The 13816-nt window shown below is 40.9% G+C and overlaps 1 protein-coding gene across 1 annotated transcript; it reads right to left on the bottom strand.

Annotated features, from left to right (window-relative positions):
- On the bottom strand, positions 12824-13570 carry LOC109228123 (craniofacial development protein 2-like). The gene is made up of 3 exons (XM_019393302.1): positions 13348-13570; positions 13078-13292; positions 12824-12913 (listed from the first exon to the last, which is right to left on the bottom strand). Exons 1-3 carry the CDS (start codon positions 13568-13570, stop codon positions 12824-12826), a joined length of 528 nt encoding a protein of 175 aa, XP_019248847.1.

Genomic DNA, 13816 nt, shown 5'->3' with positions numbered 1-13816 from the left:
TCACAAACAAGCATTAAATTAATGACCCATAAGGTTACACACTAAGGTTGGGTCACAACTCTAGACAAATCTAGCTAGTCATGCTAGAAAGTAAAGAAAACGAAGAAGAAGAACTAATTAAAGCCATAAACTAAGATTAAATTGATAAAACTAATGATTCTTTATCCAAAATAGTCACTACTTTCCCAAAACATCAAAACTCCTCAGAAATAATACAAAACTTTCCCTAAAAAAGTATTTTCTGACTATTTATAGTGCCCTTAAAATCACTGACAAAAAGGCCATTCGGGAGGTTCTGCAGCCGCTAAATTCCATGTGCGGTACGCACATTGCTTGTCTTCTTCAGTTGGATAATTTCTTGTTACGCCCCACAATATTACGCCTCGCAGTATTACATTATGATGATGTTACGCTTTCTAGTATTAAATTACGACGATGTTGCACCCTGTAGTATTGTACGTTGAATCTGTTGCAAGGTAATTAACATCAGTCCAAGGAAAAGATTATTTGGAGATTATAAGGATTATGCTATTTCAAACAAGTGATGAGTAAATTCTTGAAGGTGATAGGGGAAGTAAGTCAAAGCAAATGAATTTTCGTCCAAGTTTGGCATGTTGGGATAAAATACGGGCCGAGCGTTAATACCCGATATTTATGAACTAGTACCATACAAGGTACCATATGACCATGATAGTATGATATATAAAAGGGTATATTAAAAATAAGTAGAATTTTAAGTAAATTGAGACAATTCTTAATTATATGGGTAATTGGTTAATTACCGGATAACAGGACATTACCTAATTAATTAATAAATTAGTTTTTGAAGACTAAACTCCCCCCCCCCCCACGTGGCAGCAAAGAGCTTACCAAACAAATGACTCAGGGTCATTTGGGATTAAGTGGCAATCCAATATAGTGACTACAAGACACCTCATTATTAGGATTTTAAATACAAATATTTTCCTAAGACACTTAAGACACATTCCTAACATGGCAACCTAAGACACTTTCCTTCTTAACATTTTCAATACAATCAGATGTAAAGCTCTTGCAAAGATTAGTAACGTGACTTCTAAAAATCCTACAAAATTCCTTCCAATTTCCTACAACTAACATTAGCAACGTGATTTCTTCAACCATTTCCTACAAAAGAAAATCCAACGAGAATTTTTAGATTCTTAGCAACGGAGAAATTTTGCGTTTCTAAAGAAGTATGGTGCAATCTTTTCCAAGAATATCATACGTATTTTTTCCTACTCTAGGTATGTTAAGGCTATCCCTTCTTTCTTTTGGCATGATCTATACGACACAAACGAAACGAACAAATGCACAATTTCCATAAATGACTCTATTCATAGAAATACTAGAGATGCTTATGTTCTTAATTTCCCATGTGTCATACTATTCTATCATCAGTTCATGGGTCTCAGAAAATACGTAAGTTGATAAAGTTTATTTCATGATATTAATCAGAGGCATAATGATCTTATGACGTTCTGAAAGTTTTATTGACGTACTTCTCATGCATTGCATTCATTTACACATGCACATTGACCCATGACCAAATGGCGTTATATATGCATACATACATACATACATACATACATATATATATATATATATATATATATATATATATGTACATATATGTATATGGGATATGGGAAAAGGTTACGGCGTTATATACGCACCACCACCTGATCAGCTGGTATACGTTGATGATTTTGCCCACAATGGCCGAGATGATATGATGGGATGCCCTCAGAGGCTTGATGATGTTATGAATACATGTACCTTTGCACGACATAACATTCATATGCATATGCATGACACTATAAGTATTTGATGATTTACAGAGTTGTCCAGACTTACAGGTTGAGTCATGTACTCTATATTTCTTCCATGTATTTTATGTACTTATTTATGTGCCTTACATACTCGGTACATTATTTGTACTGACGTCCCTTTTGCCTGGGAACACTGCGTTTCATGCCCGCAGGTCCCGATAGACAGGTCGAGAGTCCTTCAGGTAGGCTATCAGCTCAGCGGGAGATGTTGATGCGCTCCATTTGCTCCGGAGTTGCTTGCTTGGTCAGTATGATTTGGACGCGTATTGTTTAGTATGTCGGGGCCCTGTCCCGACCTTTATGATAAGTATGTACACTTAGAGGCTTGTAGATAGATGTTATGTATACGGATACTTGTATGGACTTGTCGGCCTATGTTTTGAGTATATAAAGGATCATGCCGGCCTTATAGGCCCGTACGTCGTATGTATGAGTTTGAATTACAAGTTGGGTCGTCCAATGTCGAGGATTTTCCCCATGTTTTATTCTACTCATATAACGATAGCATCTCTGGCTCATTTACCTATGATAGTATGATACGAAATATATGTTACGTAGGTACTCGGTTGAGTAAGGTATCAGGTGCCCGTCACGGCCCATCCGTTTGGGTCGTGAAGAAAATGGTATCAGAATAGTTCTGTCCTAGGGAGTCTACAAGCTATGTCTAGTAGAGTCTTGTTTATGGGTGTGTCGTGCACCACACTTATAAGCAGGAGGCTATAGGGCATTTAGGATTTTCACTCTTTCTTTTTACTCTAGATCGTGTGGCAGAGCTCAGTTGTAAAAACTCAATTTCCTAAACTCTATCTCATTCATAATACGACGATTCCTACATCCAGAAATACAATTGGTAAGAGATATAGCCGTGGAAGAATTGAGTCATAGGAAACTCGATTTATGCATCATGCTTATGATGAGTAAATGTAAGGCCTTCAGTAAATCATGTGTGTATAAGCTTCTTGATAATGAGCCTTAAGGCAAGTATATCTATCCACCAATTTGGTGAAAAGACAATGAGAGATTCAGAGGATAAATACAAGTTGGCGAAAGAGGGTACGAGATACCCAGCTAATGAAGATTATCCTTATTTAGCATTTAGGAAGAAAGATATAAGAATTTTGAGTTACCTTCAACAGCAACAAAGGTATGTATAATTGGCTGCACCGATCTAAGTGATGCTCTATGGGAGCTAACAGATATGGTTTAAGAGAAGGACATAATATCACAATCCGGCTGATGTTAAGTGACCCAAAATGGTGGATGAATTGTTTGCGTTAGTTGACATTGCCGAAGGATATTGCAAATGTGCTAATAGATCTCCTTGTGAGACACCTAGATGGTGCACTCTAAAATAGTACAGCTAGATATGAATACTACAAAGATAGGAACTGGAAACCTTGAAGGGATAAATGTTACCTTAGTATGGCTCCCGTCCCTAGTAGAGGGAGAATGTTAGGCAACCCGAAGATCCAGTAGATGGAGCAGGGGAGGTAAAAGCGAAAGAATGTCTTGTTAAAGTTTTCAGAATAAAGTGATAGATAAAAATATTAGCAGGGAAGTACGAAGAGGGATAATGAAGCACTATGAGTGAGATGTGATACATGGATGGAAACGGTAGAGTGTTACAGAATCTATTGTCAAATGAAGAAAGAGACGAGAGGTGATGGGCCTTAAGACAACAAAAGAATATATGCCATATAGTCACATGCTCATTTCGACAAATAATTTTGTGACTCTAATGTGATTAAGAGAAGGAAGAGTTAGACCCCGGAGTAATAGAAATCAGTATGGACTGATGAACAAGATAAACTAAACATGAATTAGGAACTGAATGATTTGATAATAGTCAGCATCATGAGAATTTCAGATTGCATTTCGGCATTAATAGAATGGACAACAGAAGAAGATCCATGATGAATTCAGAGAAAGGTCATTCAGGAAGACGCTTCCCTAAAGTAAGCAATATGAGCAAAGTTAAGCTTAAGGGATTGTATGTGCCAGTTATACTAATTGTCACCCTCGCTAATAAGGAATTTTGTTATCCTTGTTACAGAAGGATTACCGCAAGGCGAGTAAGGGTCATCGACGATGTGAACAGACGCCAAAGCTAAAAAGGTAAACCATCTACAGGTAGATCGTCGTAGTGCTAAATCTTAGTACTCCCCTAAAGGGGGGGGGGGGGAATATGGACTGATATGGCATTAAGTCAGAATTAAGTGGTTCTAGTAATTATGGAATGGTAAAGGAAGAATGGGATAAAAATGAAAAAGGGATGAGATTGCACTTATTCAAATCCTACAAATATGCTATAATTCAAAAACATTATGCAACCACGACGTCAAGGAAAGGGATTAAGGGTTCCCGCTCGGGATGTTATTGATAAATAAGGAGCCATTGCGAAAGGTAAGTTAAGATAAAGGAAATAACCCAAGAAAGATTACGCGAAGCATTGATATGAGAATGGGCCAACAAGTAGTTGGTAGTTGATTCAGGAAGAGACTAGTTATGGCTAGACAGGAGGTTACAGACGAGTCAGCAGATCGTGCAAGATACAACAACAACAACATACCCAGTAAAATCCCTACCCCGAAAAGGGTAGAGAGGCTATTTCCGAGAGACTCTCGGCTCAAACAAGAGAGACAATAATATCAGAAAAGAAACAAACGAAAAGGCATGTAATAACAAAAGATGCCAGAAAGAAAATAACACAATGAATAAGTGAAAGGACAATAACACCAAACTATACAAAACAACAATGTGAACACAACATAGACTGCTAACAAACCTAAACAAAACTCTATCAAACTACCCGGTACAAAGAGGGAAGAACACTCGACTACCCTCTAGCCTACCACACCTTATGCTCGACCCCCACATGTTCCTATAAAGAGCCATGTCCTCGGAAATCTCAAGCCGCGCCATATCCTGCCTGATCACCTCGCCCCAATACTTCTTAGGCGGCCCTCTACCTCTTCTCGTACCTGCCAAAGACAACCACTCACACCTCCTAACCAGTGCATCTAGGCTTCTCCTCCGCACGTGTCCAAACACTCTAAGTCGCGCTTCCCGCATCTTGTCATTCACGGGAGACACGCCCACCCTCTTCGAATATCTTCATTCCTAATCTTATCCAGCCTAGTGTGCCCACATATCCATCTCAACATCCTCATTTCTGCTACTTTCATCTTCTGTATATGTGAATTCTTGACTGGCCAACACTCAGCTCTATACAACATGGCCGGTCTAACCACCGCTCTATAGAACTTACCTTTGAGTTTTGGTTGCACATTCTTGTCATACAGGACTTCAACGCTAACCTCCATTTCATCCACCCCACCCCAATACGGTGCGTAACATCCCCATCGATCTCCCATCTCCCTTGATAATTGACCCTAAGTACTTAAAACATTCTCTCTTGAGGATGACCTGTGAGTCAAGCCTAACTTCCACATCCACTTCCCCATCACGTCACTGAACTTACATTCCACATATTCCGTCTTAGTCCTACTCAACTTGAAACCTTTAGACTCCAGGGCCTGCCTCCATATCTCCAATCTCCCATTAACGCTGCCTGGCGTCTCATCAATCAAAACTATATCATCAACGAACAACATACACCATGGCACCTTTCCTTGGATATGGTGTGTCAGTGCGTCCATCGCCAGAGCAAATAAGAACGGCTGAACGCAGATCCTTGGTGTAACCCCATAACAACCGGAAAAGGCTCTGAGTCACCTCCCACAATCCTAACTCGACTCATAGCTCCATCATACATATCCTTTATCGCCCTAGTGTAAGCCACCGGCACATCTTTCACCTCCAGACACCTCCAAAGGACGTCCCTAAGGACCTTGTCATATGCCTTCTCTAGGTCAATAAACACCATATGCAAATCCCTCTTCCTGTCCCTGTATAGTTCCACTAACCTCCTGATAAGGTGGATAGCTTCCATAGTAGAACGACCCGGCATGAACCCGAACTGGCTTTGCAATATAGACACCGCCCTTCTTATCCTCCCATCCACCACCCTCTCCCAAACTTTCATGGTGTGACTTAGTAACTTGATACCCTTATAGTTGTTATAATTCTGGATAAACGAAAAACACTATCGCCAACCGGAGCCCCCGAAAAGTTCGAAGGCCAATTACAGCTCGAAGCGCAACGCGACTCGGAGACTGAACCCTAAAATTCCCCAGCCCAAACGGGCTCGAGGATAAAATAAGCTCAAGTCAGGATCCCTACTCAGAAACTGAACCTGAGACTCAAGCCTGAAGGCTACTCCAGAATCGAATCGGTCCGGTAGGAAAACTCCAGCGATCAGAAATGCAAAATTTACAAATCACAGGGCTCCCCCTTTCTTATTAATTATGTATCGATTACAGGGCACAATCTCAGTCCACATCATATGATGGGATCTATATATGTGTATACACGGCAAAGGAGACAGGGTATGTTCCTTCCCCCTTTATTTCCCTTTTGGCAGCTACGACCCCTCGGCCTCCCCCTCATCATCAGATATCAGAAACTTGGCATCAAACTCCGCTCCCTCAGCATGTTGGATCTCCTCTGAGAGATCGAAACCTCGAGCGTGAGTCTCCTCGAGGGTCTTCCTCCGAGATTTGCACCTCTCGTACTCCCTGCTATTGCTTGCACGATCAAGGGCCTTCTTAAACTCGTCCTTAACAACGGCGGCGCTGTTCAAATAAGCAGCTATATTTTGCCCCGAACGGGTGTTATTTATTTCGACCTAGGCCCGGACGTCAACCAACCATAATAATAACGTAGTTGAACAAATAGAGAAAATACTGCAGCAAATCTATATTAATGTAACAGGAAAATCATCCTCCAATAGGTTCCATCAAAACCCTAGATATCAAATTAGCTATTCATAATAGTATGCAAAACTACAATACTAGAATTCATAACCAATAATTAAAATAGGAAGAAGGAAGTGAAAAACTTGTAGAAGAATTTTTCGCCTTGCTCTTAGCGTGTTCTTGCCTCCTTAGATCGAATCTCCGGTCTCCACGACGGCTCCGTGCTCTCCGTAGGTCTAAATTGTATCCAAACTCGATCCCCTCTCTTCGTTTATCTCCAGTCTTTCAAAGTGGCATTTTTGGGTCTATTTATATGTTTCGGACAAGCCCTAAATGTGTAGGTCAACTCCAAGTCAAACCGCGAAACAATAAAAACCTTCAAAACTCGAACTGGGCCTGGACATAGGCCTGGCTTTAAGATGGCCTTGCCTAGATAAAGCCTGGATAGGCCTGGCTTTAAGATGGCCTCACCTGGATAAAGCCTGGTTACTCCTGGCTTTAAGCTGGCCTCACCTGGATAAAGCCTGGTCAAGCTGGCTTTTTCCTGGCTTCTCCTTTTCACCGTTCTCGAACGCCCTTTTGACATTTAAGCATCCCTTTAGCTCTATGTACGTGGTAAAAATAAGAAGACTTGATTTTCGCTATCAAGATAATTCGGGAAGTCTCCCTCGAGACCCCGAGGATGGAAGGGTGTGATCGAGTTCTCGGCCTCCGGGCTCGTCGAGGTCCGAATCAAAGGAAGCAGGTTTCGAGGTCAGGGGTAAGAGAAGATGACTCCGGAGCACATGGCTACACCTGACAAGGCCGGTCTATCTGTAACCTACTGAGATGACGAGCGATAGGCCGTCCCATCTTTCTACTCTTGTAAATAATATATGCATATTTTATTGAGTCCCCTCACCTATATAAGGGTGACTCACCCCACCTTGTAAAGGATTGATGTTGCTCCACTTCTCCAATAAGCAATAATATCTCTCTCTCTCTCTCTCTCTCTCTCTCTCTCTCTCTCTCTCTCTCTCTCTTTCTTCTAAATTATCAGTGTTCTTCGACCCCGAGGTCGCCCTAACATTTTATTGTTCTTCATTTGTTCTTCGTCATTTAGCTCAAGATTGACGGTATAAAGCCTTGTATGCATATACTTATCTGTTATCCCCTTCCCGATTACCCTCGATAAGGTTATCTTCGATAGGCCCGAGGTAGGCTCGAGGCCTTGCCCCGAGGTATCTACTGGCTTGTCCTAAGCCCGGGAACAACCCTTACTGGTTCGATTATCGTTTTGGCCAGCTCGATCTTCATTATTTTACTTCACGTTTAGCACTGCTCACCCTCTCAAACTAGCTCGGGAATAGATCACGTATTTTTAGAATCCCATTTTACAAATTTAATTGTTGTTACCATTTTCACGGTAAAAACTCTACTTTCATTTCCGATGCACCTACACATAAAATAACCTCCATTACGCTCAAAAAAAGTGTATTTTAATATTAAAGCATTTAAAATGCAAAGCATATAATGTGCAAAAACCATGAATTATAGCCACACATCAATACCCCACACTTAAACATTGCTCGTCCTCGATCAATCAAACTACACTTATAGACACGACCTTTTTAAACAATTCTCCTAACTCATCACACCAAGAATCTTTAAAATAGACTAACGCACAAGGGTGTAACATCTCCACCTCAAGATTTGACTCGCAAGTACCATGCACTATTCACCACTCACTCACTTACTCTAATCATAGAGGTCAATGACATTACCTTTCCTTCATGAATCAAGTGACCTCACAATACAAAAGAGAGTAGTTCCACACACACAATAAATTTAAGAACAATTAGGAACTCAAGATAGAAAGAATTCACTCCCTCTCAGAAATAACACTCATATGCCACAAAAGATGCACCATAGGCTTGCCCGTAGTGTACTACTCTACTAATCGAGCTCATTCAGTCCAGGATCAAGTAGGACTTAATTTGGTTGTAATGTAGTCTACGGGTCGGGTAGGATACATTTGGATATAAAAGTGACTACACCTCCCTAAGCACTTTAATACATGTACTTTAACATTCAAGCCCATACTTATGTCAAACCAAAACTTCACCTTCACATCAATGTATATTACCCCATACTTCTTAAAGCACACTTACATCACGAGTCACCACTTAGCAAGGAATTTTTTTTTCCACAACAATACAACTATTTTTTTTTTCAATTCAAGTGGCTCTTACTTTTTTTCAACACAATGCACCTTTCTCCTTAGTTCATTAGTTCCACTCAAAAGCCAAACCAACCACCCCACACTTAACTTTACAAGTTCATAACAATTCAAGTGCTCAAGAGAGGTGACAAGGTTCAAATAGATGGTTAATTCAATCAAATGGGTAAGGCTTGTAATGTGGTTGCCAAAGAAACAGGATTACAGGCTCAAAGGGGTTAACTAAGTTACATAACAATTAGGCGGGTAAAATATACATATCTGGCTCAACAAAGAAACGCCTATATCACTTCCAAGACTGAACAAAACTACTATTTCGCTTTGCAAACACACGGGGCAAGTTGTAGACATCAAATGCAATGCACAAAATAACACAAAACCTTACACACACATGGCACATAACTCACTCAGGATTGGACTCATCAAGATACTCTAGTTAAAGCAGTTATGCAAAGTTAAGATCATACGATTTAAGGTACTTATACAAGAGTCAAAAATTGAGCCTAAGCGTCACAACCAAAGTACTAAATATTCTCAAGGCATAACAAAGTTAAGAGATATCGCTGCAATTCAATTCATCTCACACTAGCTCCTACTCACTAAAAAAAACTAACTACACCCGGTTCAAACAAAATCCTTGGAAAAGAACCGCGACACTAAGAGAAACCAAAGGGGAATTACTGCACTACCTACAAAGAAAATCTTTTTATCCTTTTTTTAGACTTGATCCCTCAAGAAAATTGTCTAATATATCCATCGTCGGGAACATTCCAATCCTTTTATTTTAAAACAAAAGCATTATTCAATTAAACTAACACAGCTAAAATAGCGTAGAAAGTCACCCAGACAATCCCAACACCCCACACTTAAAATTGTGCATTGTCCCCAATGCACACCATAACTAATAAAAGGGTAAAAGAAACTCCCTGGTAGGCCAAAGGCCGAAGCACTAGCAGCTCATGGGGTACTCAGACTTCTCCCAAGCTTGGTCCTTCGTGCGGGTACTCACACTTAGTTCCAACCATCTGGTTTGCTGTTGCATCCTTCCAATAGCTTTGCTTTCCATGCTCCTAGAAAATCAAAAATCGACATTACAAAAATAAAATAATTAAAAAAATAAATAAAAAATAAAATAAAAGAAAGCAGTAAAGCTGGGTTGCCTCCCAACAAGCGCTTGACTTAATGTCGCGGCACGACGCGAATCACTTTCTGCCTCCACATTGAACTTATAAAGTTGACCCCAAGTTTTGATTCTGCTCTGTGATCATGCTCCTAGGGTGGTAGAACGAATCTGACTGGCCCAATAAAATAATATAGTATTCTGCCCTTCTTGGCCTTTGGATGAGATGTGTATTCCTGACTTTCTGGCACGAAGAATTCCAGAACGTAGGCATCTTGTTCCGTACTCCTTGACTCCTCAAGTGGCTCAGACGACTCTATTTCCATATCATCATCCAAACACAATGTAGAAAAATGCTTGGAGTATGGACCAATGCGCTCAACTACATGAACATTGGGATTGTCCACATCTTTGGTATCAATGACACTAGAGTCAACTAAATATGTATCCTCAATATCCTTTGTTGACTCTAGTATCTCTTCTACGACATCGGCATCCTTAAAATCTAGTTCGATTGATTGTTGGTGTTCTGCTCTGGCCTTCTCCTCTAGCTCATCCCCGTATTTTTTTAAATTTTCCAGTATAATAGCAATTTCTGCAGCCAATTCATGCTCATATTGGCTACTATCCACAATATCAACTTGTTGCGCTTTACAAGGTTCAATTAATTATTCGCTTGAGCCTCCAAATTGTGAATAGTTGCCTCTTACCTTTGTATCTGCAGTAATTTCTCATCATGTTGTTCCATGAAGCCCTTTAACATATCTTTGATCTCCTTTAGGTCAGCTCTCCTAGCTTTTTTGTTCCTGTTATCCTCACAAGAAAAAGAAGAACCATCAAAGTAAGGGGTTGGGGGAAGATAAGAATTATAAGCACAACCAAGAAAGTGACCTTCTTGACCACCACACATATCACACATGTTCCACACATAAGATTGAGTTGGTGCACACAACTCTCTCTCGGGAATATTTTGTTAATTTTGCCATGGGTAGTTTCCTCCACAATATGCATAAGGAGGATCAAAAGTAGAATTACCAACATTAAAAATCTCATAATTCCAAGATGCCATATTTTTAAAATCAACAAATAAAACAAAAAAAATCAAATACAAAAAATAAAAATAAAAGTTCAAACTTGAAACCTAGCGATATGTACACCTACAGCTATACCGTTAGTTCCCCTGAAACGACACCAAAATTTGATCACGCCTAACTATTCCGTATAAAAAGGACTAAACGATCGTTGCAAATCTAATCCAGTTTACAAGTCCGGAGTCGAATCACACAGAGAACTAAGGCTTAGCCACAGATGTTCAATATCACCAAGAAGACAAGCTTGAACAATTTATAACTTATAGATATTATGATTCTTGTGTTTAACTAATAAACTAACAAATTAAAATAGTAAATTAACAACTAAAGATACTAAAGGTCAGAGACAAGATTAAGGAGGTCTAGAGTTATGATTTCCCCTATTGTAGGAATCCTTCCCGTTACATTTTCTATAGATTCGCCTAAGTATTCTCTACCGATCATGAGCGCTGACTATCGTAACTCCTTCCCGAGTAATTACCATAATTTACTAGACATATTCTCCCGAAGTACGCTAGCTGGCGTTCAGTACGGCTCATTCGGATCGCACCCAAGGTTTCGTTATCCCTAATCCCACCTTTAAACCCTCCGTATTGATCCCTCATATACGTTAGGAGTGATGTTGTTCAACAACTGCCTAAATATGCACTCTCTCCCGAATAATACACACTAAATAGGCACAGTCGATTGAGAGCTCTTCAACCAACCACAATAATAACGTAGTTGAACAAATAGAGAAAATAATGCAGTACATCTATATTAATGTAACAAGAAAATCATCCTCCAATAGGTTCTATCAAAACCCTAGATAACAAATTAGCTATTCATAATAGTATGCAAAACTACAATACTAGAATTCATAACCAATAATAAAAATAGGAAGAAGGAAGTGAAAAACTCGTAGAAGAATTTTCCACCTTGCTCGTAGTGTGTTCTTGCCTCCTTAGGTCTAATCTCCGGCCTCCACGACGGCTCCGTGCTCTCCCTAGGTCTAAATTGTATCCAAACTCGATCCCCTCTCTCCGTTTGTCTCGAGTCTTTCAAAGTGGCATTTTTAGGTCTATTTATATGTTTGGGACAAGCCCTAAACGTGTAGGTCAACTCCTAGTCAAACCGCAAAACAATAAAAACCTTCAAAACTTGGACTGGGCCTGGCCTTAGGCCGGCTTTAAGCTGGCCTTGCTTTGATAAAGCCTGGATAGGCCTGGCTTTAAGCTGGCCTCACCTGGATAAAGCCTGGTTACTCCTAGCTTTAAGCTGGCCTCACCTGAATAAAGCCTGGTCGAGCTGGCTTTTGTCCAGCTTCTCCTTTTCACCGTTCTCGAGCGCCCTTTCGACATTTGAGCATCCCTTTAGCTCTACTTTCATTTCCGATACACTTACACATAAAATAGCCTCCATTACGCTTATACAAAGTGTATTTTAACATTAAAGCATGTAAAACGTAAAGCATATAATGTGCAAAAACCATGAATTATAGCCACAAATCAGTTCTCTCTACTAACTTAATGTAAGCTGCTTTCTTGGCTTCCACTTTACCTTGGACCACGTCATTCCACCACCAGTTGCCTCGGTGCCCGCCAGAGTAACCTTTCAAAACTCCCAACACCTCTCTTACTGCCTCCCTTATACAGTTCGCCGTTGCCGTCCACATAGAGCTAGCATCCCCACCACTCTTCCAGGAAACCATATTCGCCAGCCGCCCCTCCAACTCCTGTGCATTATCCTTAGACAAAGCTCCCTACCTGATCCTCGACTGACCCCGTACAAATCTCTTCTTCATCTTCATCAAGATACTGACGTCCATCACCAGGAGCCTATGTTGAGTTGCGAGGTTCTCACTCAGGATCACCTTGATATCCTCGCACAACCCCCTATCACACCTCCTCAGGAAGAGATAGTTAATCTGAGTCTAAGCCACTATACTCCAAAAAGTAACCAAATGTTCCCCCCTCTTCGGAAATATAGATTTCATGATCACCAACTCAAAAGCTCTAGCGAAATCCAACAGTGAGTTACCACCCCCGTTCCTATCACCAATGTCGAAGCCACCGTGCACCTCACCATAGCCACCAGCAGACAACCCAATATTACTATTGAAATCCCCTTCTATGAATAGCTTCTCCGTAGGCGGAATAACCTGTACCACCTCATACAGCGCCTCCCAGAAGCGCCTCTTAACCTCCTCGTCCAAGCCTATTTGCGGCGCGTAAGCGCTAATGACATTCAGAGTGCTCCCTCCAACTACTACTTTTCGCCATCAACCTATCATTCACCCGTCTGACCTCTACCACCGACTCTCTAAGCTCCCTATCCACCAAAATGCCCACTCCGTTCTTGCCCTTCACGACTCCGGAGAACCATAATTTATACCCGTCTATATTACTCGCCTTCGATCCTACCCACCTACTATCATGCACACACGCTATATTGACCCTCCTCTTTTGGAGAATCTTTGCCCGCTCTATAGACATACCCGTCAACGTCCTTATATTCCACGATCCAATTCTCAACCTACAGGCTACCTTGTTCCCTTTACCCCCTTTGAGCCCCGTCCCACCCCCTGACCCTTGCTCTACCCCCTCCCCACTACCCGACCTCCCTGAGCTCCTCGACCTCCCCGAGGATATGACCCTACTCTGCCATTACAGACCACAGTCTCTATGCCTACGAAGGTCCAAAAATGAAAAGGAGAAAAAGCACCACACAGAACAACAATG

This window comes from Nicotiana attenuata, chromosome 6 (genome assembly GCF_001879085.1).
Source record: "Nicotiana attenuata strain UT chromosome 6, NIATTr2, whole genome shotgun sequence".
Lineage (NCBI taxonomy): Eukaryota > Viridiplantae > Streptophyta > Magnoliopsida > Solanales > Solanaceae > Nicotiana > Nicotiana attenuata.
This window is presented reverse-complemented; position numbering and strand designations above follow the sequence as displayed.